The sequence below is a fragment of the Bubalus bubalis genome, chromosome 11 (assembly GCF_019923935.1).
Source record: "Bubalus bubalis isolate 160015118507 breed Murrah chromosome 11, NDDB_SH_1, whole genome shotgun sequence".
Lineage (NCBI taxonomy): Eukaryota > Metazoa > Chordata > Mammalia > Artiodactyla > Bovidae > Bubalus > Bubalus bubalis.
The window spans coordinates 50,019,659-50,047,249 of NC_059167.1; the positions used below are offsets into that span (position 1 = coordinate 50,019,659).

General features: G+C 36.8%; 1 protein-coding gene across 7 annotated transcripts in view; it reads left to right on the forward strand.

Moving 5' to 3' along the window:
• Nucleotides 1-27,591, forward strand: part of TCF12 (transcription factor 12) — a 392,641-nt gene that overhangs the window by 125,889 nt on the left and 239,161 nt on the right. For all 7 annotated transcript variants that reach the window (XM_025295665.3, XM_025295667.3, XM_025295663.3 and 4 more), the window contains one exon: nucleotides 23,709-23,782. In XM_025295665.3, the coding sequence (XP_025151450.1) occupies nucleotides 23,709-23,782 (74 nt within the window). The remainder of the gene's footprint in view (nucleotides 1-23,708; nucleotides 23,783-27,591) is intronic.

Consider the following 27,591-nt stretch of genomic DNA (forward strand, 5'->3'; position numbering starts at 1 on the left):
GGAACTGATACTGGAAAAGACAATATACCACACATGGAAAGTACAGTCTAGACCCAGTCACTTCATTAAACAATAGATACTCACCTTCCATGGTTTTCCTCATGTGGCTAGATTGCCGAATGGGTTTTCCAAAAATGAGAATGAAAAGAGTATCTCTGAAGTTTCAGACAGCTTGTATTTATTGAATCTTTACTGTGTGATAGACACCATACTGAGTACCTAATACGTATCATCTTACTTAATTCTCATTCTCAGTCTGTGAATTATATACTTTTATTAGACCCCATTTTATAGAGAAAGTCATCACGTACAGATAATCAATGCATTTCAAACCTTTGAGACTAAAAAGGGATGTATAAAACAATAGGATATCTTATGTAGAATTGAGTGTGTGTTTGACAAGTTGATGGAAGACACAGATCTGTTTTTTGATCACCGTGAAATTGAAGTATACTTATTTTCTCTTCCTCTTCTCTCTTAAAACAGCTCCAAACAATTTATACACTCCTCATATTTTACCTGTCCTTTCCCCTATTTTGTTAATGACATAATTGAGAAAGTCACAAAGCTATGTCTAGTTACATGCTCATAGGGAGAAATCCATTTAAATGATGAATTTTATCTTTACAACTTCTTTGGGTTTAAGGTTTTAAGGGACAGATAATGGCTAACTCAGCCAAAGGCCACAGAGCACAGTTAGAATGAATCGATTCTGACTTCGGGAAATACTGTCAAAGTATTTTCATAACATTTTACCACTAGCATCACTTTTTTCCACGTAGCTTTAAATTCTTGAAAGGCATTCTGAATGATACTTTTAAATTAAAACATTTTAAGTTATACTCAGAGGTACAAATAGGTTATTTTATCATAGATATTTATAGAGCAAAACTGAGATTTTTACGTCTACACTTGTATTTGAAAATTAGCAAAGAAGCAGGTCTGTAAACCATTCTGTTAGGTGACGCTCTCTTCTATTCATTTGTACATCAGTTGCCATCTTATTTTCAGGAAGCTTGAGCAAGGTAATGATTTCATACACTTAAGACTATTCAAAAATAATAATTTTAGTACTTTGATAGAGGTCTTAATGTAAGAAATTATAATGCTGGTGAATGATCACAAGGTGATTGTGTTATGGAGAGCTTCACCTTGAGCAGAAATTGAAGATAAGTTTGTGTTAGATAGTTGTATCTTACTGCAGTAGTGCAAAAATATAACAAAATTATTCAGGGCTTACCCTCTCTCACTTTTTTTGGATTGTGAGGGAAAGCAAATATTTCTGAAAACTTTATAGACAGAATTTACCCTCAGGTGAAAAAAAAAAAACTGTTCCTTTTAAACTCTGGATATAAATCACATATTAACAACATAAAGTTTTCCACTTTTGACTTGCATTAACTTTTCAAAAATAGCATTGTATTTACTTTCTCACCCTTTAGATTTAGTTTATCTCCATGGTATAATTGGATGAATTTACCAACCTTAAACTGCCACTCATAATCTTCCACTCAAGTTAATATCATGGTGAAAGATCAAGATCTCTTTCCTGTTTTGCAAAAGGCATGCACTCTCTATTATTTGGGCTCTCTATTATTTGGGTAGTTTTTTCATTATATCATTTTGGTTTGTACCAACCTAACGTTCCTTCCCAGGTGGCACAGTGGTAAAGAATCTGTCTGCCAATGTGGGTTTGATACCTGGGTTGGGAAGAACCCTGGAGAAAGAAATGGCAATCCAATCCAGGGTTATTCTTGTCTGAAAAATTTTGCGGTCAGAGAGCCTGTCAGGGTACAGTCATTGGGGTCACAAAGAGTTGAACAAGACTGAACGACTGAGCATGCACACGTGCACACACATAGCCCAACACTGTTGATGAACAGAATTTGCTGCTGTTACTTATATATGCACCCCTATTCTTTAGGAACTCTCAGATTTAGTTTTATATACACAGAACCAAATATGCTCATAATATTGTAAAATTCACTTTTTATTTTATACTGCTTTAAAAAGTATTTTGCTTTTTACAATGTAGTTTTTAATGCATTAATTTCTCAGGAACCTCTGAAAGAATTAATCATCTGAACAATCTTTCCTCTAGTTCTCTGTACAGTTTTTCAAAACATTATAAATTTAAGTATATGATAGCATTGTGTTGTTTGCATTGGTAATAATCATTCATTTTATTCCATACTGCCCGTTCCAAAACTGGAAAAAGAGATACTGATTATAGGAATAGGTAATCTTTGAAAGATAATGAAAAGGTAACACTTGTATTTTGCACTTGTTTTTAAATGAAAAACCTTTTAGATTTGGGGAAATTATTGCTAATTTGTTTCCAATTATATATTCTACCTCATTTTCTCTTTCAACTCCTTTTAATACTCAAATTACATGTATTTTAGACCACTTAATATGGTCAAACACAGCAATCCCCAACATTTTTGGCACCAAGGACTCATTTCACGGAAGACAGTTTTTCCACAGACTGAGGTGGGAGGAATGACTTCAGTATGATTCAAAGCATTACATTTATTGTGTAATTTATTTCTGTTATTATTATATCAGTTCCACTACAAATCATGTGGCATTAGATGTGGAGATTGGAGACCCCCTCCCCTTAAGCTAAAGCTCTACTCTTTCTTTCCAATATTTCTTCTTTTCAGTTTCATTTAACATTTCTTCTTCTTGTTCAGTTCATTGTTAAGTTGTTCAGCAAGTTTTTTATTTCAGATATTGTAATTTTAAATTCTGTGATTTCCAGTTTTAAAGGATTTTCTGTACTGAGTTTCCATCTGTGCATTTATTTTGACCATTTTTTTCTTGAAGTCTTTAAATACTTAAAATAACTGCTTTAAAATCCTTTCCTGCTTATTCCAACATCTGTGTGTTGGTATGTTTGTGTGTTACTGAGGTATTGTCTGTGTGGATACGTTTAGAGGTTTTAGTTTCTCTTCATCTGTACAGTTTTGGTTTTGCCATGCAAAACAAACTTATAAATTATTTGTAAGTAGTTAAAATTAAATCTTTGGTCAATTATCTTGAGGGTTTATTTTATGCTTTGTTAAGGCAGGTCTGTAGAAAGCTCAAATTATTTATCAAGCTCTCTGATTACTTTGCTCTGTGGTACCCAGCAGCTGAAACCCAACTGTGACTTTTTCCTTTCTTTGTTTCCCTCCTTAATTTCCAGCCACACTGGTATTCCCAAATTCTATTTTTTGGCTCCTTAAGCAAAGAAGATGTGGCTTTCTGCTTGTCTGTCCACCACATGCCATGCTGACTGGGAAGGGCCCTCATCAGACAAATCATAAAGATTTGGATCTTACCTAGTGAGTTTGGATTTGTTTTTCACTGATCAAATCCTTTTCAGTTTCTGCCTCCTTTTGTTTATTCTTTCTTCAAATAGTTGTTTTAAAAAATGTGGTCCACAGTTTATGATTGATATTTTCAGTTGAATAAACCTAGGAAAATGTTATTTTATAAAACATTTTCCTCACTCCATTTATATCCCTTTTCATCATCCTTTCTTGTCAATTCTCTAGCTGAGAAGCAACCACAGTCTCTATTTTTATGACTGTGATTTTGTTTTTTCTGCTGTAGGTCAATATATAAATAAATCAGTCTTTTATAGCTGATATCTTTTGTTAGGCATAATGTTTTAAAAATTTATGCATGTCATGCATGTACTACTAGTCTATTTTTGTGTGTGTGGTGTTGAGTGGTATTGCACTGAAGAAATAAATCACAGTTTGTTCATCTTTTTTATTGATTGTCACCTGGATTATTTCCGGTTTTAGCTCTTCTAAATATCGTCCTTAATATTCATGTAAAATACTGTACTTTTTTTCTCACTTTATCTTGGATAAGTACCTAGGAATAGTGTTATTGTGTCAAAAGATACATATATGTTTACCTTTTAAGAAACTTCCAGTTTTGCAAAGTTCTGAATTAAAGATACAGTTTTGTATGTTTTTCCATGCCCTCAGGCAATATGTAAAATTTAGGGTGCAGATCTTATTTCCTGTCCAGATTATATTGTTATATAACTGAGATTTTTTTAGTGTATGTTTTAAATTTCTAAGAAATAATTTTAATAAGCAGTTCTCTATTTTTAAACTAAAAGGACTCTGAGTTAGAGACTTCAAGAGTGATACCATGGCAGGGCCAAGATGGCAGAGTGGAAAGACCGTGAGCTTACCTCCTCTCACAGACATACCAAAATCACAAATATCTGCAGAAAAATCATCAATTAAAAAGAATAGAACCTACCAGAAAAGATTTTCTACAACAAAGATATAAAAGAAGGAACAACAATGAAATGGGGTGGGGGGGGAACTTGAGATATAATTAATTGCCCTGATGGGCAACCGTTTATAAAATAGAATATTACTCAACCATAGAAAAAACTTATTGCCATTTGCAACAATATGGATGGCCCTGGAGATTATTATGCTTAGTGAAGTCACACAGAGAAAGACAAATATTATATGTTATCACTTATATATGAAATCTGAAAAATAATACAAATAAACTTATTTACAAGACAGAAATAGACTCACAGATATAGAAAACATGGTTACTAAAAGGGAAAGGGTGGGAGGAAGGATAAATTAAGGGTATGGGATTAATAGGTAATAGTATGTATCTATTATTAAATAGATCAACAACCTATTGATCACTAAATGAACACAACATTAAATAGATCACTACATATTAAATAGATCAACAACAGGATTTACTTATAGCCCAGGGAACTATATTTAGTATCTTGCAGTAACCTATAATGGAAAATAATCTGAAAAATGCATATGTGTAACAGTCACTTTACTGTCCACCTGAGACTGACACAGTACCGTAAGTCAGCTCTGCTTCAATTTAAGAAGAGGGTTATGCTTTATTTATGTCAGCAACGTTCAACTTTTTCCACTAGTTTAATAGCCCTAAAAGTTGAATAGCGGGGGAGTGTTTTGATGTAATTATTCATTCTTGTAAGTTGTAAATGTTTTTAGAATACTTAAATTCAATTTTTTAATTGCTGGACACTAATTATGAGAGTTTTGAAATTTAGAAATATTTACGTGGCAGTAATTTTTACTTACATGTTACTGCAATAAATACATGTGAATATGAACAAGAGAGTTTTAGCTCATTCCCTTAGAGCACTTAGAGCATTTCAGCTGTTTCATTTGAGTGTCTTCTTGATATGGTTAGTTTTGTTCTGTGCTTTGGTCATCAGTTGTATCATTTATGAATGCCCTTTTGTAAATTCATACTGTTCATCAGTGGGACTGGGAAAAGTAAGTGTAGGTAGGTAAATAAACAGCTGTAGCTGCTACTAGAAAACCTGTCCATATATTTAGTTAACAGTGTCAGTTTGTGTACAAAATGTTTTCATTGTCTCCTGTGTATTTAGCACTGTAGGTGAAACAGAATGAGAAGTGAATGTGGCCTTTGGTCCTAAATTAGTTTGAGACCACATGTTAGATGGTGTTCACTTAAGAACAATATAACTTCTATGCTGTGCGACATAGATTTATAAATATGATAAGTATTAAATAGAGGAGCTAATAAGGATTAAGGAGTTTGGTCATGATTTACAGCAGAGGTAGAATTTAAAGTGAGCATAAAATCAGTAAGAATTAAGTGTAGAGGAGATAGAAGTGCTGAGAGGGATAGTAAGAGCAGTAAATGTTCATGAATACTACGTGTTCAGGGCTTCCCTGGTAGCTCAGTAAAGAAGTCAGTAAAGAATCTGCCTGCAGTGCAGGACACCTGGGTTCGATTTCTGGGTTGGGAAGATCCCCTGGAGAAGGAAATGGCAACCCACTCCAGTATTCTTGCCTGGAAAATCCTGTGGACAGAGGAGTCTGGAGGGCTACAGTCCATGGGATGGCAGGGGTCATACACAATTTAGGACTATACCACCACCACAGTGAATATGCCCCATGGTTACAGTTAAGAGTTTGTATGCAAAACACTGAATGACAGCTCCTTGAGGGCAGGATTTCTGTGTCTTGTGCCTAGAATCCTCTTTAGACCATGACACTGTATATGCCATAGTAGGAAATTAGTGTTTTTTATTATTAGGGTTGAAAGTGGTAAGGCAATTTTAACTGTTTTCAAATGGTTTAAACATAGGAGGGAAAAAACCTAGCACAAAACCTAGGCATTTGGGGAAAAGAGGAGTAAATATTCAGTTTCAGGTTAAAGAATTTGGGATTTATTCTGTTAGTGGTAGGCCACTGGAAGTATTTACTTTTTAAATCTGAGGGTAATGTGCTTTGAAGGATAGCTTCAGGAAGATTACACTGGCAGACTATTATAAGTAGGTTAAATATTTTGAAGTAGTATTTTAGGGGGATTCAGAGAGATTCTAGCAAAAAAGTCTAAATAGGATATCATGAAGAACTCGGAATGGAACAGTGGTGGTAGGAATGGAAGGGCTGCTCCAGGAGACACATGGGGAGTATCCAGTGTGGGGACAGAATAGTGGGAGAGAAGGGAGAGTCAAAGACGGTGCCAACGTGCAAGTCTAATTGACCTGCACTATTATAGTACTGCCTGTAGTATTAGAAATACTAATAATTAGCGTCCAGAGGCATGTAAGGAATTTGATGATTCAAGATGCAAAATGCAGAAATGAGCTTAAAGCTGAAAGTGTATGTTTGGAAACTGATCATTCAGATAGAAGAGTCAAAAATCATTAAATTGCATGAACAGTTGAAGGGGTAGAGCGTAAAATAAGATTTGGAATGAAGAGCAGGTACTTTCAGTTTTTCACACAGAAAGGGAAGTGTTAACATACAGACATGGGGCCCAAAGATTAATGTCAGTAAATCCCAGAGAGCAAGGTGGTTAGTTAAAAGGATTGGATGCCGTAGAGTAGACAAAATATGGCCTGTGGTTCATCACGTGTTTTTGTAAAGTTTTATTGGAACACAGTTACTTTCATTTATTTGCGTATCTCTTGGCCTTTTTGTGCTATAGTAGTAAAGTTGAATAGTTGGTAAATAGAGTGTATGACCCAAAAATGTAAAATATTTAGTGTCTGGCAATTTATAGGATGTCTGCAGTAGAGATCTAAGAAATGACCAAGAAGGGGCCTTTATGCTTTATAATTAGGATAACTTTTGATGACATGAAAGAGTTCCATTTTATCCTGTAAACAAATGTTTACTGAGAGCGTTCTTTGTGACTGGCATTGGGTTTTGCTTCTCTGGTTTATGAAGAATCTCTTTAGTAAGAGATTCATTAATAAGTACATAAATTGCAAGGAGTGAAGGTAGTCAATATAAATGTTTGTTTTGTGAGTTTAGAAAGAAGTGAGGGGTAGTTTTAACAGTATATGAGGAAGAGATTTTAAAACATGAGGTAAATGCGATGGAAATATTCTTACAGCGCTCCTTTGAGAGAGGCAGAATGTGTTGCCATTACAGGAATTAATGATCTAAAACTTGAACGCAGGGAGTCCACAGGCTTCATTACAGGAAATGAATAGAATTGTTTGTGGAATTAAGTTAAGAATAGTAATTGCTCACACAGCTGTTTTTAAATAGCAAATTGTGTTATATAATCAGCAAAAAGCCACCAAAATGTACTTGATAGTTAAGCAGAAGCTGCTTTATTGGTACTGACTTATGATCCTGATGGGTACTGTAAAAACAAACAAAAAACACCTCTGAATGCAGTTTTCACAGTGGTGTGGTACTATGTATTTTTTGTTTAATGTGCAAGGACAGTGTAATATTTTCATCTTCCTTTTCCCACACCAAACCCAAATATAATTGTCTTGTTGAAGAAGAGCAACAGTGTGAACTTTATGAGCTCACGGAACAACAAGGTGTGTTCTCCTTGAAAGGAGTGGTTATCTGTTGGATTGCTTCTCTGTCTTTTCGCTCAGACAAAATTGGAATGGTTTATTGTATGCTTAGATTAAGATCTTCTAATTTATTTGTTTGTGATTTTTTTTTCTTCCTATATTTTATTCAACTGTATTTCTTTCTTTGGATTTGACTATTTCTTAAGACTCCATTTTAATTTATTGGTTGGCTTTTTAGTGATGCCTCTGCTTCCTCCCCAGCCCCCAATTTGGTATTTTCTCTCAGGTTGTATATGTCAGTGACTTCTCTCAGTCTATTTAGAGTTAATATTATACCACTTCACAAAAAATGTAGAAATCTTGTAACTTTATAGGTACCCCCAGTCCTGCCTTTTTTAATGCTATATTTGTCATATGTGTTACAGCTAAATATATTGTAACCCCTTTGAGAGAATATTGCATTTTTTATATAAACAACTTTTAAAATAGTTAAAAAGAAAAAAAAAAGTTTTCTTAGTATTTCTGATGTTCTTTTTTCCTTCCCTAAGACCCAAGTTCCTCTCTGGTAACATTTCCTTCAGCTTTGAAGAACTTGTTTCAGTATTTATTATACTGAAATTTTGCTGGTAACAAATTCTTAATTTTATTTTATTTGAAAATGTTTTTCATCTCTATTCTTTTTTTGTAATATTTTTATTTATTTGACTGTATTGTGTCTTAGCTGTAGATCCAGGTCTTTACTTGTGGCATGTAAGATCTAGTTCCCTGACCAGGGATTGTACCTGGGTCCTCTGCTTTGGGAGCATAGGGTCTTAGTCACTGGACCACCAGCTGCTGCTGCTGCTAAGTCACTTCAGTCATGTCCGACTCTTTGTGACCCCATAGACGGCAGCCCACTAGGCTCCCCCATCCCTGGGATTCTCCAGGCAAGAACACTGGAGTGGGTTGCCATTTCCTTTTCCAATGCATGAAAGTGAAAAGTAAAACACTCAGTCGTGTCCGACTCTTAGCGACCCCATGGACCACAGCCAACCAGGCTCCTCTGTCCATTGGATTTTCCAGGCAAGAGTGCTGGAGTGGGTTGTCATTCATTGCCTTCTCCACCAGGGAAGTGCCCATATTTATTTTTGAATGATCTTAAAATTTTTTTTATTAGAGTATAATTCCTTTATGATATTGTGTTGGTTTCTGTCCTACATCAACACAAATCAACCAAAGGTTGACATGTCCCCTCCCTCTTGAACCTCCCTCCCATCCCCCACCCCATCCCATTCCTCTAGGTTGTCACGGAGCACTGGATTGGCCTCCCTGTGTCATGTAGCAAATTGTTTTACACACGGTACTGTATATGTTTCCATGCTACCCTCTCAATTTGCCTCCCCCCTGCCCTCCACGCTGTCTATGTCTCCATTGCTGCCCTGCAGATAGGTTCATCAGTACCATCTTCCTAGATTCCATACACATGCATTAATACACAATATTTGTCTTCCTCTTTCTGACTTCACTCTGTTCAGTAGGTTCTAGGTTCACCTACCTCATTAAGAGTGACTCAAATGTGTGCTTTTTTTTATAGCTGATTAATACTCCATTGTATGTATGTACCACAGTATCTGTATCCATTCATCTGTCCATGGACATCTAGGTTCCTTCCATATCCTAGCTATTTTAAAAAGTGAACACTGAGACATGTATCTCTTGCAGTCATGGTTTTCTTAGGATATATGCCCAGTATGGATTGTTGGGTCATATGGTAGTTTTAGTCCTAGTTTTTTAAAGAATCTCCATACTGTTTTCCACAGTGGCTGTGTAAGTTTATATTCCTACCAACAGTGCAAGAGGGTTCCCTTTTCTCCACATCCTCTCCAACATTTATTGTGTATAGATTTTGTAATGATGGCCCTTGAATGATATTTTTATTCTGGCTGAGATCTCGGTGTTTCACTACTTGCAAGATGTGTTTCCACACGTGCTGACATTCATAGTTTCTAAAAGTAAGTCTGCCATATTTGAATTGTTGTTCTTGTGTATGTAATGTGTGTGTTTTTTCCTGTCCACTTTAAAGGTTTTCTCTGTATTTTTGTTTGTCAAAAATTTGACTATGGTATGCCTGCACATGGTTTTCTTAATATTTATCCTGTGTGGGTTTACTAGGGTATTCATTATCTTTAATTGATAAATATGTGTCGCTTACTACATTTGTGGATTTTTTGGCCATTATTTCTTCAAAATATTTTCTACCCTTTTCTCTAGGAGGTAAAGAATCCACCTACAATGCAGGAGACCTGGGTTCAATCCCTGGGTTGGGAACATCCCCAGGAGAAGGAAAAGCTACCCACTACAGAATTCCATGGACTATATAGTTCATGGGGTTGCAAAGAGTCAGACATGACTGAGCAACTTTCACTTTCTACAATATTTGTGGATTTTTTTGGCCATTATTTCTTCAAAATATTTTGTACCCTTTTCTCTTTGTTCTCTCATTACGCCTGTGTTAGACTTTTTAATACCTTCCTTTAGGTCTCTAAGGGCCAGTTTATTTTCTTTTAATTTTTTCTCTTTTTGTTAAATTGAATTATTTTTATTGATCTGTCATTGGATCCATTCATGCTTTACTCTGTCCATTCCTTTCTTCAGTTCACTTCAGTTGCTCAGTTGTGTCTGACTCTTTGCAACCCCATGAATCACAGCACGCCAGGCCTCCCTGTCCATCACCAACTCCCAGAGTTCACCCACACTCATGTGCATCGAGTCAGTAATACCATCCAGACATCTCATGCTCTGTCGTCCCCTTCTCCTCCTGCACCCAATCCCTCCCAGCATCGGGGTCTTTTCCAGTGAGTCGGCTCTTCACATCAGGTGGCCAAAGTATTGGAGTTTCAGCTTCAGCATCAGTCCTTCCAATGAACACCCAGGACTGGTCTCCTTTAGGATGGACTGGTTGGATCTCCTTGCAGTCCAAGGGACTCACAAGAGTCTTCTCCAGCACCACAGTTTAAAAGTGTCAATTCTTCGGCACTCAGCTTTCTTCACAGTCCAACTGTCACACCCAAACATGATCACTGGAAAAACGATAGCCTAGACTAGATGGACCTATGTTGGCAAAGTAATGCCTCTGCTTTGAATATGCTATCTAGGTGGTCATAACTTTCCTTCCAAGGAGTAAGCATCTTTTAATTTCATGGCTGCACTCACCATCTGCAGTGTTTTGGAGCCCCCCAAAATGAAGTCTGACACTGTTTCCACTGTTTCCCCATCTATTTTCCATGAAGTAATGGGACCAGATGCCATGATCTTAGTTTTCTGAATGTTGAGCTTTAAGCCAACTTTTTCACTCTCTTCTTTCACTTTCATCAACAGGCTCTTTAGTTCCTCTTCACTTTCTGCCATAAGGGTGGTATCATCTGCATATCTGAGGTTATTGCTATTTCTCCCGGCAATCTTGATTCCAGCTTGTGCTTCTTCCAGCCCAGCGTTTCTCATGATGTACTCTGCATGTATGTTAAATAAGCAGGGTGACAATATCCAGCCTTGACGTACTCCTTTTCCTATTTGGAACCAGTCTGTTGTTCCATGTCCAGTTCTAACTGTTGCTTCCTGACCTGCATATAGGTTTCTCAAGAGGCAGGTCAGGTGGTCTGGTATTCCCATCTCTTGAAGAATTTTCCACAGTTTATGGTGATCCACACAGTCAAAGGCTTTGGCATAGTCAATAAAGCATAAATAGATGTTTTTCTGGAACTCTCTTGCTTTTTCGATGATCCAGCGGATGTTGGCAATTTGATCTCTGGTTCCTCTGCCTTTTCTAAAACCAGCTTGAATATCTGGAAGTTCACAGTTCACATATTGCTGAAGCCTGGCTTGGAGAATTTTGAGCATTACTTTACTAGAATGTGAGATGAGTGCAATTGTGTGGTAGTTTGAGCATTCTTTGGCATTGCCTTTCTTTGGGATTGGGATGAAAACTGACCTTTTCCAGTCCTGTGGCCACTGCTGAGTTTTCCAAATTGCTGGCATATTGAGTGCAGCACTTTCACAGCATCATCTTCTTTCAGGATTTGGATAGCTCAACTGGAATTCCATCACCTCCACTAGCTTTGTTTGTAGTGATACTTCCTCAGGCCCACTTGACTTCACATTCCAGGATGTCTGGCTCTAGGTGAGTGATCACACCATCGTGATTATCATGGTCATGAAGATCTTTTTTGTACAGTTCTTCTGTGTATTCTTGCCACCTCTTCTTAATATCTTCTGCTTCTGTTAGGTCCCTACCATTTCTGTCCTTTATTGAGCCCATCTTTGCATGAAATGTTCCCTCGGTATCTCTAATTTTCTTGAAGAGATCTCTAGTCTTTCCCATTCTGTTGTTTTCTTCTATTTCTTTGCATTGATCACTGAGGAAGGCTTTCTTATCTCTCCTTGCTATTCTTTGGAACTCTGCATTCAGATGAGTATATCTTTCCTTTTCTCCTTTGCTTTTCACTTCTCTTCTTTTCACAGCTATTTGTAAGGCCTCCTCAGGCAGCCATTTTGCTTTTTTGCATTTCTTTTACATGGGGATGGTTTTGATCCCTGTCTCCTGTATAATGTCATGAACCTCTGTCCATAGTTCATCAGGCACTCTGTCTTTCAGATCTAGGCCCTTAAATCTATTTCTCACTTCCACTGTATAATCATAAGGGATTTGATTTAGGTCATACCTGAATGGTCTAGTGGTTTTCCCTACTTTCTTCAATTTAAGTCTGAATTTGGCGATAAGGAGTTCATGATCTGAGCCACAGTCAGCTCCTGGCCTTGTTTTTGCTGACTGTATAGAGCTTCTCCATCTTTGGCTGCAAAGAATATAATCAGTCTCATTTTGGTGTTGACTATCTGATGATGTCCGTGTGTAGAGTCTTCTCTTGTGTTGTTGGAAGAGGGTGTTTGCTATGACCAGTGCATTCTCTTGGCAAAACTCTGTTAGCCTTTGCCTTGCTTCATTCTATATTCCAAAGCTGAATTTGCTTGTTACTCCAGGTGTTTCTTGACTTCCTACTTTTGCATTCCAGTCCCCTATAATGAAAAGGACATCTTTTTTGGGTGTTAGTTCTAAAAGGTCTTGTAGGTCTTCATAGAACCGTTCAGCTTCTTCAGCATTACTGGTGGGGCATAGGCATGGATCACCGTGATATTGAATGGTTTGCCTTGGAAACGAACAGAGATCATTCTGTCGTTTTTGAGATTGCATCCAAGTAGTGCATTTTGGACTCTTGTTGACCATGATGGCTACACCATTTCTTCTAAGGGATTCCTGCCCACAGTAGTAGGTGTAATGGTCATCTGAGTTAAATTCACCCATTCCAGTCTATTTTAGTGTGCTGATTCCTAGAATGTCGATGTTCACTCTTGCCATCTGTTTGACCGCTTCCAGTTTGCCTTGATTTATGGACCTAACATTCCAAGTTCCTATGCAATATTGCTCCTAACAGCATCGGACCTTGCTTCTATCACCTGTTTCCTTTCTTAAACCCATCCAAAAATTGTTTTTAAAGATTTCAGATATTGTAATCTTTATTTCTAAACTTATAATTTTTTGTGTATGTGTTTTCTGAGATTTCCAGTCTGTTCATTCATTAAGAGCATATGTCCTTTATTTCACTGGGTGTAGTTATTTGATTTAATTTCCTTGTCTGAAAATTTCAGTATCTGGGTCATTTTGAAGTTGGCCTCTGTTCATTATCTTTTTCTTTGAGATTGAGTCACATGTCATTGTCAAGGAATTTGGGCTTGTTGTATAGATATTATGAATGTTATTTGTGGAAATATTGGTTTCTTTCATCCTCCTCCAAGGAGTTTTGATTTCTTTGTTTTATAGCCATTAATTGGATTAGACTCTCATAGTGAAAACTCTTTGTCTTGTGTGAGATTGGCAGCTGCTTTTTGATTTGATTCTTTTAGCCTCAGCTGCAAAGTACCCTATGGATGTGTACATTAGGACTCAGCCAAAGACTTGAGCAGAGACGTGCCCATGATTTGGGCCTCATCTTTTCTGGGAGTCTTTCGTTATTTCCTGGTGATTATGTTTGTCCTGTTCTGTCCTCTTTTCCTTCTATTCAGAAAGACAGTGAGTTTTCTGTTGAAATTTTAGTTCCTGCATGTTGTGGCTGCTGCTTGCCTCCAGTATAAAGCTTTAAAATGGGAAACTCACCTGAACTGAATTTTAGGGAAACTCATACAAAAGCTGTTAAAAGGAAAAATTCATTCTGGTCTCTTCTTCCAAGTTTATATTTCCATCCAAAAAGCAGCCAAGTTTTGTTCATTCTTTTGGTAGATCTGTTAGGTTTACTCTTAAGGTGGAACCTTTAGGTAGTTTGTTTAATTTTTATATTTTTTCTGGGAATTTATAGTAGCTGTCTGTAGGAGCTTAGTGTATCATGTTGGAAGCTGAACTCACTAGTTCAGTTTTGAGATTTCTTCTAGCATATTTGCAGTCTGCTTTAAAAAATAATACTTTAAAAATAATATTATTTTAGTAATTCTTGAAGAGCTATTTAGATTCTTACACATCCCTCTTCTATATTGAATTTTTTTAACCCATCTTTAGTTACTGAATTCTTAATGACAGACTGTCATGTGAACACTCTGATTTTTTATATTCCTTAACCACTTAGTAGACATTTGAATCAGAGAAGGCGATGGCATCCCACTCCAGTACTCTTACCTGGAAAAATCCCATGGGCAGAGGAGCCTGGTGGGCTGCAGTCCATGGGGTCACTAAGAGTCGGACACAACTGAGTGATTTCACTTTCACTTTTCACTTGCATGCATTGGAGAAGGAAATGGCAACCCACTCCAGTGTTCTTGCCTGGAGAATCCCAGGGACGGGGGAGCCTGGTGGGCTGCCGTCTATGGGATCGTGAAGAGTCGGACATGACTGAGCGACTTCACTTTCACTTTTCATTTTCATGCATTGGAGAAGGAAATGGCAAGCCACTCCAGTGTTCTTGCCTGGAGAATCCTAGGGACGGGGGAGCCTGTGGGCTGCCGTCTATGGAGTCGCACAGAGTCGCACACGACTGAAGCGACTTAGCAGCAGCAGCAGCAGCAGGAGCAATTTGAATGCAAATTGCCACACTTCTGCAAAGTACCAGAAGTACATAGAGATGAGCAAGGTATGTTCCTGTTTCAAAGTTTTATTGGTTGGATATTCATGAAAAACGGCTATCAATGTTGAAGACAAAATAAGTACAATTTGTTTTCTGAAGAAGTGTGATTAATTTTTGACTTAGTTGATGGAAAATACTTCTCAGAGGAGGGGATATTTTATCTTAGTCTGATTCAGAATTAGAAATTCAATAGGTGAGAGAAAAGGTAACGGAGAGTATTCTAGGACTAGGAAACAATAGGAGTAGAAAATGAATGTGTGACAAGTTATGGTATACTTGGGGAGTGATTAATGTCTTGGTGAGGATGGAGCATTGAGTTTTCTGAGGGATATAGTATGTACTGAAGCTGAAAAAGGGAAATTGAGGCCACTTTGAAGCATGCCATACTCAGGAGTGTGAGTGTTATTTCTCAGGCAATGGAGGATCATATTTGAAAAGTGAATGGATGTGATCCAGCTTATGTTTATAGCAAGGTAAGTGTGCTGGCAGTGTTAACTGTGGATTGGAATGGAACATAATAGGAGAATAGGCAGTATATAGGATCTGAACCAGAGCATTGTATATGTGAGAACAAGGGATAGTTGCTCAAAATATTGCCGAGGTAGAAATTAATACAGTGAGTAACTGGTTAAGGGAATATGAAAGATGTGTTAGCAAATTTAAGAGAATCACTACACTTCTAACCACATTTGTAAATGTCTCAACATCATGCTGACTATGAAACTTCTGGGAATAGTTTTTATTTAGACTTCCTTTTGTAACAATATACTTTAGGCAGTGCTATAGTGAATACAAAATGATTTTTCAAAGGACATGTGATGAGTTCATTTCGGAGCTATGATATTTAATATCTGTGTGTTGTTTAGCTACCAAGCCTAATGAGGATTTAGGTTTCTCTATAACTTTTAAAATAATTTTTGTTCTTTGGGGTTAGTTGCTGTCTAGTTTATAGAGTCATTTACAGCCTAATTGCTTCTTACTGTTATTTTCAAACTACTGTTCAATATAAATATTTAGAGTATTGGTTTTTATTATTGTCTAATTAAGAATGATAAGCTAATAAATAGGGAACCAGCTTCATCCCCACTTTTATGAAACTGATTATTCTACTTGATACATTTATTTCTTCCACAAATGTTTGTTAGTGATTACTGTGTGTCAGGCATTGTTCCAGGCACCAGAAATGAAACACTGAATAAAATAGACTACTCTTTTGTTTTCATGGAGCTGTCAGTGTACTGGGGGAAAAAACCCAGATTGTAATGTCCCTCCATAATAATGACATTTGAACAGAGAGACCTGGAGGAAATTCAGGGAACAGACCATTCAGATATCTGGGGAAGCGTTTTATGAAGAGGAAAGAGCAAGTGGTAAGGCTCTAAGGAGAGAGCATGCTTGGTGTGTTTGAGCAAAAACAGGGATTCATGTAGTTGAAGAAAAAGAGTGATCTAAGAGAATGAATAGTAGGAGATGAAGTCAGAGAGGTAGGAGGTGGAAACCGTGAAACATTGTTGACCAGTGGATTTAATACTGAATGAGATGAGTAGGTTTTGAACATAGGATTGACAGAATTTGAGTTGTATTGAAAAGGTTGTTCTAGTTCCTATGTAGAGAATACACACTGTTGCAGGGCCAAGAAGCAGGGGGACTTTTCAAGACACTGTTGCGGTGATACAGGTAGAGATGATGGTGACTCAGACTAAGATGATCATGTTAAAAATAGTCAGATTTTGGAACTGTTTACAAGGTAAATCTAATGGGATTGTATCATTGAGGAACTGAATAGGGACATTTTTGGCTGAGACTTATCCAGAGTTGGAGAAGAAGCATTTGGCATTTTTTGGGTATACTTCTTTTGTGCCTCTATGGAAGAAAATATCTGTTATTGTTGTTTAGGTGCAGGGCTTCATTGTTGAGACTACAGAGGAGTACCGCAGTTGCTTCTCAGATGCACAGAGAGGGCCTTGTTTCCAGAAATTTGACAGCCAGCTAGTTGAGAGGAGGTTTGGAGATGGCTCATGATCTTTGTCAGGGTTAGAATGGCTCTTCAGACAATCAGAGCAAATCCTCAGTATATCACATCACTAGATAGTTCTAAAGGTGGTACAAAATACCTGCTTGCCCTCTGAAAGCTTAACTTTCTTTCACTCCCTGGGCATTCAGTTCAGTTCAGTCGCTCAGTCGTGTCCGACTCTTTGTGACCCCATGAATCACAGCACGCCAGGCCTCCCTGTCCATCACCAACTCCTGGAGTTCACTCGGACTCACATCCATCAAGTCAGTGATGCCATCCAGCCATCTCATCCTCTGTCGTCCCCTTCTCCTCCTGCCCCCAATCCCTCCCAGCATCAGAGTCTTTTCCAATGAGGCAACTCTTCGCATGAGGTGGCCAAAGTACTGGAGTTTCCGCCTTAGCATCATTCCTTCCAGAGAAATCCCAGGGCTGATCTCCTTCAGAATGGACTGGTTGGATCTCCTTGCAGTCCCTTGGACTCTCAAGAGTCTTCTCCAACACCACAGTTCAAAAGCATCAATTCTTCGGCGCTCAGCTTTCTTCACAGTCCAACTCTCACATCCATACATGACCACTGGAAAAACCATAGCCTTGACTAGACGAACCTTTGTTGGCAAAGTAATATCTCTGCTTTTGAATATGCTGTCTAGGTTGGTCATAAATTTTCTTCCAAGGAGTAAGCGTCTTTTAATTTCATGGCTGCAGTCACCATCTGCAGTGGTCCCATCACTTCATGGGAAATAGATGGGCAAACAGTGGAAACATTGTGAGACTTTATTTTTTTTGGGCTCCCTGGGCATTAGACAGTTTTTTATTTTTCCTAAACAGATAGACCTGCCTTTTGATCGTCTACCTTTTTCCTTTTGATCTTCTACTCTTACGTCATTGATTTAATTGCTGTTAATGTCCTGTTTAATTGTATATTTACAGGATATTTATATAGAATGATGTGGCTAGTAAAAATAGCATAGCAAAAATCACTATTTGGAAGTTATTTTCAAAATAAGTCATTTTATTGAAATAAGTCATGCTTAATTATCTTTGAAGGCAATGGCAACCCACTCCAGTACTCTTGCCTGGAAAATCCCTGGTCGGCTGCAGTCCAAGGGGTCGTGAAGAGTTGGACATGACTGAGTGACTTCACTGTCACTTTTCACTTTCACGCATTGGAGAAGGAAATGGCAACCCACTCCAGTGTTCTTGCCTGGAGAATCCCAGGGATAGGGGAGCCTCGTGGGCTGCCGTCTGTGAGGTCGCACAGAGTCGGACACGACTGAAGTGACTTAGCAGCAGTAGCAGTGTAGTTTGGCACTAGAATATCCCTACTTGTAAATCTTTGTTCTCATCAATACCAAACGAAAATTCTGATTAAATTTTAAAGATGAGCTAAAAAGATCCTTCCTTCAAATCTTTTTACTGATCTTATTTTCTTGCATGTTTTATTAATTTTTGGCTGTGCTTGGGTCTTTGTTGCTGCGTGGGCTTTTCTCTAGTTGCAGCAAGTAGAGGCTACTCTAACTAGTGCACCAGCTTCTCATTGCAGTGACTTCTCTTATTGTGGAGCACAGGCTCTAGAGCACACAGGCTTCAGTAGTTGTGGCGAATGGGCTCAGTAGTTGCAATTCCTGAGCTCTGGAGCACAGGAAGGTTCTGAGGTCCCCAGCACAGCCTGGAGCACAGGCTCAATAGTTGTGGCTTATGGGCTTAATTGCTCCTTGGCCTGTGGGATCTTCCTGAATCAGAGACCAAACCCATGTCTCCTGCATTGGCGGGTGAATTTTTTTACCACTGAGCCTCCAGGGAAGCCCTCTTGCATACTTTAAAAAGAATCAAACTTTCTAATTTGACAATTCATTGTATAGAAGCTCACGTTTTTATTAGTAAAATAAAAGCTTCTGTAAGCTATGTGTATGCCTATGAAGCAGAAGGTCCTCTCTAAATGTCTTTACAATTTCTACATTTCCATAGCTTTTCTATCTTGTTTGTTTTTCATGCATTTGTAGCATAAAATCAAAGGATTTGCTTCTATATTCTAGTTATTTCTGTTTCACAGTTTCTGGACAAGCATATCAGTAGATTTATTTCACAAGGATCTAAAATTTGAAAAAATATAATGAAAAATGATGGTAGGTTTTTAAGTGTATATTATTTTACAATTGATTGCAGCCTTTGAGTCTGATCTAAAGGAATATCATTACTCTGCAGATAAAATTGAGTGAAGAAACTACTGAACAGATACATCCATGGCTTCAGTTATCTGATATAGCTATCTCTAGTCAGGTTTCTTTTATCAAATCATCTATTGAATCACCCTATAGCAGATGGCAATCCTACAAAAGTATATTATCTTTTCCTTATTTATAACAGTGTTGGGATTTGGTATTTTTGAAGTACATTTTATTTGCTAGAATAAAAACTTGATTTCAAGGCTACTAAAGCTCTGTGTGTATGTGTGACAGAGACAGAAAAGTATACAGTCATCCCCTGTGCCCTTCCTCCCAACTTTATATATGTCCCTTTTCCACAAGGATTAGCTCTGTGGCATAATACCAGGCCAAGTGGCTGTGTTGCCTTCTTACAGCTTTTCTGCAGGGATATTCTTTGTATTGCACTCCTTTCCCTTTCAGTCCTCTGCTCGCTAGACTCCCCACCAGTACCTGAAATATTTTCCAGATCTAGACCTGTTTCTCCCTTTACCCTCCTTGTAGTCTAGGGTGGCAGAGTCTAGGTGGTGTAGGTCTGGTGATGGCAGGTGGAAGAGAAGGAGCTGGTCAGCAGCTCTACTTGTCATTCACCTCTTTTACCTCCAGACATTTCTTGTCTGAGCCTCACTAAGCCTTGAATAATGCTTTATATACACAAACTATGTACTGTTTGAGCCTCTGGGGGCCCAGATGGGATGGGAAACAGGCATATAGGGTATAAAACAAGTCATTAATAAAAAAAAACTCGTTTCCAGTTTTTGCTCATTGTTAAAAACCTAGAGAAGTCTCTAATACTCTGTGCTAGGAAAATGAAAGGAGTGGGATAGAAGCTGTGACATAAGTTTATATTGACTCAAGAAAGGGAATACTTTCAGTAGAAAATGGTGGTGGAGTGGAGAAGAAGCAAGCAGACTAGTATCTGAGTCCTTCATAGAAAAGAAATTAACGCTAGATGTTTTACTTTCTCCTTATGAGTCTTGCTCTCTGACATCTCAAAACTTTGGTTACACCTTTTATTCCTTCTTCAGGTTCCCAGGCCAGAAAGCCCAGGCCCACCTCTTAGGGAAGTGTCTGTATGTATAATAATTTATGATTTGCTTTCAATTATTTTTTGTATTGAATGTTTTACAAAAGAAGGAAGCAGATTGTTTCATTTGATTCACAAACCAGTATTTTTAGATACTGGGTCTAAAATGTAATGTTTGCTCTTTACTGGAAAATACTAAATAAAATAGTATGCCTTTTATATTGAGACACATGGAGTCAAAATATATTTTGGATTTTAATTGGTTCCATTCAGAAAAGCAAGTACTTAGATTCTGTATATAAAAGATAAAAAAAGTGTCATTTAAATCTCTACATTAGTTAAATCATTGGTTAATCTTTTTAATTTTGTTGAATAGAAATAGAATAAGTTAATTAGAAAGTTAAGCAAAACTCAGAAGTGTTTCTACTTAATTATTGCTAAATTTTCTGTTGAATCTACCATTTTAATCTGTCAGTTGAGGCACTAACATATCAGAATTTGTTGAATTGGCATGTGTAGGCTAGAAATAGGAAGGAAAGAAAAATACATGGCAGTGGTGGTTCAGACATATCTTAATAGAAATGTTTCCCTTCTAATTACTGTACTGCAACTATGATGTATTTTCTTGATAAATAATTTTTCAGATTTTTATCAATTTCTCTATTGTTTGTTTTCTGTGTTTAATTTCTTTGTTCCTGGTTACCTTGGTCTTATGGCTGATGCTTTGGAAAGTTTATTATTCCTGTTATATTTCAGTTTGCACAGCTATTGTCTTCAGCAGAAAGGAGTCATTGTGCTAAAGGATGACTCTTGCTTTGTCAGTGCCAGCCACGACCTTCTTCTACTCAGAGTCTGGATACATTTAACAATAAAGCTGCAGAGCTCTAAGTTTAAACCCTAGTCAATCCTTTAAATTCTATAGCATCTTTTGAGTCCCTTACATGTTTAGTATCACTGATATGTAGTACTCTTTAGTTCGTGGCTTAATTAATTACCATTTTGTTTAATCTTTGCTCTTCTTACATGTTTAGTAAGTAGTTAGTGTCACATGATGAAAATTAAGTATGTGTTTTCTCAAAATCTTACTTATGACTTTAACATTTTGTCTGAGATGTTTTCAATAGCAGGCACCTATTTTTCCTATTTTTTAAAAATAAATGTATTGAAAATAACACATAGCCCTCATATTTAATTATTTGATATAAGACAGTTCAGAATCATAAAATGAATTATTTTCATTAGAATAGGATCATCAAAATAAGTTTGTTGTATATGTTCTAAATGTTCAGTGAGAATCATCCCACCTCTGGGCCCACCATTCTGTTTTCTGTTTCTATGGATTTGTCTGCTCTAGGTATCTTATGTAAATGAAACCAAACCATATTTGTCCTTTTGTGATTGGCTTATTTCACTTAACATGATGTCCTCAGGTTATAGCATGTGTAAGGATTTCCTTTCTTTTAAAAACTGAATAATATTATATTGTATGTATGTACCACATTTTGTTGAACTTGCTTCCACATTTTGGCTATTATAAATAATGCTCTTATGAGTTATGGGTGTACAAATATTTGAGAACCTGTTTTTAGGAACCAATTTACGTTCACATTTTACTTTTGCTATATGATATTTTAAAAATCGTAACACATATAGAAAAAGTCACAAATGGAAAGTCACAAATGGATCTTTTTAAATAAAACTTTTCCTAAAGTTATATGCAATTTCATAAGTAGTTTTATATTAATGGAATTTATAGATCAGTAGTAGTCTTTGTCTTGGATTGAGTCTGATTGGAACCGTATCTAAAATGTTTGAAAAACAGATCACAGATAAATGGATACTGAAAAGATGGTAACAGTGTGTTTTTACATGATATTCTTGTATTCTTTATTCTTGTGTTCTTATATCAAGAATATTCTTTACATGAACTTGTAGAATCTTTTTTAAATCTAGAATTTTAATGAGAATTCTCCAAGAATGAACAGGACACTTTTTTTTTTTCTCCTACATGTAGTCTGTATGTTTTCAAAGCTTCTTTTTCATTTGAAATTATGTCTGGTGTGCTATTTGTAGTAGTACCCATCTTTTCTCTATACTGCTTTTGATGTAGGAAGTACGGAATCATAAAAACAATAAAGTAGGGTCCTATTACATGAATTAGTAATTAGTGTATTCCACTTTGGGTACCGACTTCCTTTCCTTCCTGTTGTCACCTTGTACTTAAATGACAGTTTTGTCCGTATGAGAGAGCTTTGGGGCTTGTGGCTAGTTACGGGAGAATTTGTAGTATTTAACTTAGTTCAGACCACTTCTCACCTAAATCACAGAAGACATGAAGGATTTTTTTTTTTTTTTAAGAAAAAGAGATTCTAAACTTAATAAAAAGCTGTCTTTGTAACATCTAGAGTTTCTCATGCAAGAATGAAGCAAAAAAAAGCCAAGCATTTGTATTTCACCATAGAAAGAAGGTGAGAAATGATTGGGAAAGTGTCAAGGATAAGAAAGACTGTTCTCAAAACAGACAAGGGATAAATGGCTAGATTGAGAGATCTCCAACTCTTTCAGCTTTTTCTGGAGGTTGGTTGGAAGATGAAAATAATGGCACCAAAACTTCAGAAGGTCTATTAAGGAAAACAGTGAATTGTTCGGTTGTTCATGGTAACTTATCCTTCTCACATTGAGTTTTCCTTTGCACTTTCCCTGAGAATGGATCTACTCATTTAGGATCAGATTTTCGGGGAGATTTTGTTAGGATAAGTTGTCACATCATTTTAATATCATTAATGTTGATATGATATGGTTTGATATAGCTTGATTTAGTTTGATATCTTCAGTTAAGAATACTCAGTGCTTTGGTAGAAACCAGTTTATTAACTTGAGCAATTGTTTAACTTCCTTCATTTTCTAACCTTTATTGACTTCATATTTTTGTGGAGGCAGTGCTAAACTTTGAAAGTGAGATTTCATCTACTCTTGGAATGGGTGCAGACACAGGTGGAGAGACCTAGATTATTCTTTGTTTGAAAGTGTCCAAAGACCTACATTGGATCTAAAATTCTGCAGTGTATATAGAGCTGTATGTGTGAGTGTGTGTGTGCATGCGTGCTTAGTCACTCAGTTGTGTCCAACTCTGCTACCTCATGGACAGTATAGCCCTCTAGGCTCCCCTGTCCATGGGATTCTCCAGGCAAGAACACTGAAGTGAATTGCCATTCCTATCTCCAGGAGATCTTCCCAACCCAGGGATTGAACTTGGGTCTCTTGCATTGCAGGCGGATTCTTTACCATTTGAGCCACCAGGGAAGCTCTAGAGCATTGTATACAGCAGTGATAGATACTCCTAAATGACTTATTTCTGCAGATTTCTGAGACAGAGATTGATACACAGACAGTTCCAATCAAATGCAGATACCACTGACTGAATTGTAGTCTCTGCTGTACCAAACAGAACCCATCATAGTATCCTCTTGGATTTATGTTGTGTACTTTGTTCTCTCCTTAGGTATGGATGAAAGAGGAGGTACGACATCTTGGGGAACAAGTGGTCAACCAAGTCCTTCTTACGACTCATCTAGAGTAAGTTTGCTCATTAACCCTTGATTGAAACTATAAAGATAATTTGGCAGAATAAGTAAGTTCTTTCATATATGAATTCTATATCTTAAGAGAAGTGAAGATTATCTTATTTTATGGGAGTATATTAGAATCCCCAGTACCTTCACAGTAGCTTTACTTCTTTCCATTAGCGGTCACACTTTGGGAGTTTATTTTGTCTCCTACAAAGAAAGAATTATTTTTGGTATTATTCTATACCTTAACTACTTATAATACTTTTACTAAAGTTGGAAGAGCTTGGAATGCCTCACTAAGTATTCTCCAAACATCATCATTTTTCTTCTTGTATTTATTTTGCATTGAGAGCTCTCAAAGTACCAATTTTAGACCAAATTAACATTCTACACAATGAAAGGGTAAAAGGTTAGAGCCTTTTCCAACAATTAAGATAAACCAAAAAAAAATCCCCCAGAACTTTAAAAGATGAGACTGAGAGATTGAAAAGTAGACCAAAGAGTTGACAGTAAAATTAAGTGCTGTGTTCCCAGATTCCGTAGTAAATTGCTGAGGTTAAGAGATGCCTTTTCTGAAGAGTCATACTTTGAAAAATGATGAACTGTTTATTTCCCTCAGAATTAACCTAGAAAAAATAGACAAGCACAAAATTTATGGGTACTTAACTCCAGAAGTAGTTTGGTATAAATGGAAGATAACCTGAATAATGTGATTGGAATTCATAGTCTCCATATGGGTTACACTGTTTTGCATTGAAAAATGCTAAATGAAAATACTTATTAAAGTATGTGGTTTTACTGTTTTATTTGGCTGTAAATGTTTATTTTAAATACTTTGTGGAAGAACTGGAATATCCAAGTGGAATCCAAATAACTAGACAGAGAGACTGTTGAACATGGGTTTTAGTGTTTCCTTTTCTGGAATCAGTGCTGTGAAAGCTGGGTTGTGGTGTAAACAGCACTGTTCTGGGTATCATAGGATCTACTACTGACTCTGCTTTGAACTTGCTGCTTAATCTTAGGCACGATATTTTATCTGTGGATAAACTGGCTGGTGTCCCAATTTCCTTCCACCTTTAAAAGTTTTTTTATTTTGTGAGTAATACTGTGAATTTGAAATAAAAGTTTCCTATATTGATTTTGAAGTAGGAATTTTATATATTGGAGGACACAGTACTACTTGTTAATTAATATTGGATTATTTTCTTTCTAAGCCTTGAGTTGCTGTGTGATAACATGTTATTTCTTAATATGCATTAAATGGTGCCTTTGTACCTTACTTCACTTTCAAGCTTTCTGCTGCTGCTGCTAAGTCACGTCAGTCATGTCCGACTCTGTGCGACCCCATAGATGGCAGCCCACCAGGCTCCTGTCCCTGGGATTCTCCAGGCAAGAACACTGGAGTGGGTTGCCATTTCCTTCTCCAATGCATGAAAGTGAAAAGTGAAAGTGAAGTCGTTCAGTTGTGTCCGACTCTTAGTGACCCCATGGACTGCAGCCTTCCAGGCTCCTCCGCCCATGGGATTTTCCAGGCAAGAGTATTAGAGTGGTTCACTGGAGTACAAATAGAATTCTAAGAGAAGAGACCTTAATAATATATCCAAACATTTATGTATTTTATCCTCCTGAAATTAAGTTTTCCTTTAGAGATGTACTTCAAAGCAAATCTTGCTTTTTTTTTGCTGTTTGATCTGTAGGTCAAATTGAAATGCTGTTTTTTACTCTTAATTTTTTTCCAATGTATATTATGTACAGTGAAAAGTTACATTGATTTTTATAGTAGTTTTCTGTTATAAAAATCCAGATAAATCTCAAGATACCCTATAGAACCACACATACACACATATTACACACACATTTTTTTTCCCTACTGATCTGCCGAGTGATCAGATAGAGCAGGGATTTACTACCCTTCTTTCTTTTTGTTCCTGGTAAAATCTACTCTTCCAGTAACTTTCTTCTATTTATTCTAGTCATGATTCTGAGTTAGTCAAGATGTTGAATTTTATTTATAATTTCAAAACATTTATTTATCCCCTGAACTCTTCTCACCAAGGAGAGCGACATTTATGGTTATCTTTGCAACTGCCTTCAACACTCCTTTTTAAGAGTATTTTCAACTTTTTGAGTTTACTATTAAATATCTTCCACCATCTTGACCATGTTTTTATTAATCATAAGTATATATGAATATAAGTTTGTTAGTAGAAATTTCAGTTGAACAAAATACTTAATTCTTCTGAATATTTTAATAGGTTGAGTTTTTAAAATTTAGAAATAAATAATGACTTTGGCTAAAAGCTAGTTTTGACACATTGTAAGTAAAATTAGCAAGTCAGTTTAAACTTTTGTGAAATATTAGGTACCTTTGTAGAAATTATATAAATGAGATTTTTTTAGACTTTATCAAATTGTATAAGTAACACATTTCCTTCATAAAAAGTTACATTGTTTAAATAAACAATTTGATTTTACATTACTGATGGAAAAAAATTTTAATTTTACTTTTTGTGATAAATTGTGATAAAAAGGTTTGTAAAAATGGCAGAATGAGTAGTTTGGTGGAGTTGTGAAGCATATGCTTTTAATTTAGATGGATTCAACTATCTGAGTTGCTGTTTTCTTCCCTCCCCCACTATCAAAACTATAAGGAAGAAAGAATTTTTTGCAGTACTGTAAAACAGCATTTGGCACCTGAAAGCTCTTAATACTGCATTACTATGGAGAAGGAAATGGCAACCCACTCCAGTATTCTTGCCTGGAGAACCCCAGGGACGGGGGAGCCTGGTGAGCTGCCGTCTATAGGGTCGCACAGAGTCGGATACGACTGAAGTGACTTAGCACCACTATGCATTTTAGGCTACAAGATTGGCTATGCAAAATTTCATGAAGGTTGAGCTCAATGTTTATTTAACAACTTTTCTAAGGAGAATTTTTGTTGTTTATACTTTTTGCCTAATAGGTCTTGACTTTAATTCTAATGAAGATACCATTCTGCTCCAGTAAACTTGATGCATGAGTTCCACTGGCATTGTATGGTTAAGAGGCCACAAGCTTCTTATCCTGCATTAGCCTTATGCCTGTTCTTTCGGAAGTAAGAAAGGTCACTGCAGTAAAGTTCTTTCTGGTGTGTCTGCCCTGTTTTTTTGCCAAATCCACCAGAAAAGTAGCCTCATAGGGTACAAGTGATTGGTTGAGTTTCTGGTTATCAAAACTACCCACTGCACATCATTCACTGCAGAGTTTTTGTTAAGCAGACACGGAAATAAACACCATGCCTAATAATGGTTATGGAGGAAATGGTAGACATTTCTTAGGAAATGTGAAGATGGGACAGAACATGTTTGAGACATTTGAAGGGAAGTAACACAATATTTGTGGTATCTCTCTCAGCCTCCTCTGTCTTTATTAGAGTTCTGATTTCTGCACTGTTGACCTACTCCCCACCTGTGCAGAACAAAAACATGCACGTGAACAGATAAAAAGCATGAAGATGATTGAATAGCACTTCTAGTTTCAAAAATTTGTGAAGGTGTGATTGAATTTAAAGCACCAGAAACTGAAAGGAGTGATTAATCTCAGTTCATGGGCAGAGGTATAATGAATGAGTTTGTCCATTCCCTCCCTTATTTTTTATCCTTTCCTGCAAATGAATGTTTTCTATATTTGACATTTCTAACCAGGTATAAAGGCCAGAGAGTATTATGATTTTTCTTATTTTCTACAGTGTTAATGATTTATTCTAGTTTCAGATTTTTCCCCTCTTCTTTGAAGGCAGTGATTAAGAGCACATACTCTGGAGCCAGACTGCCTGGG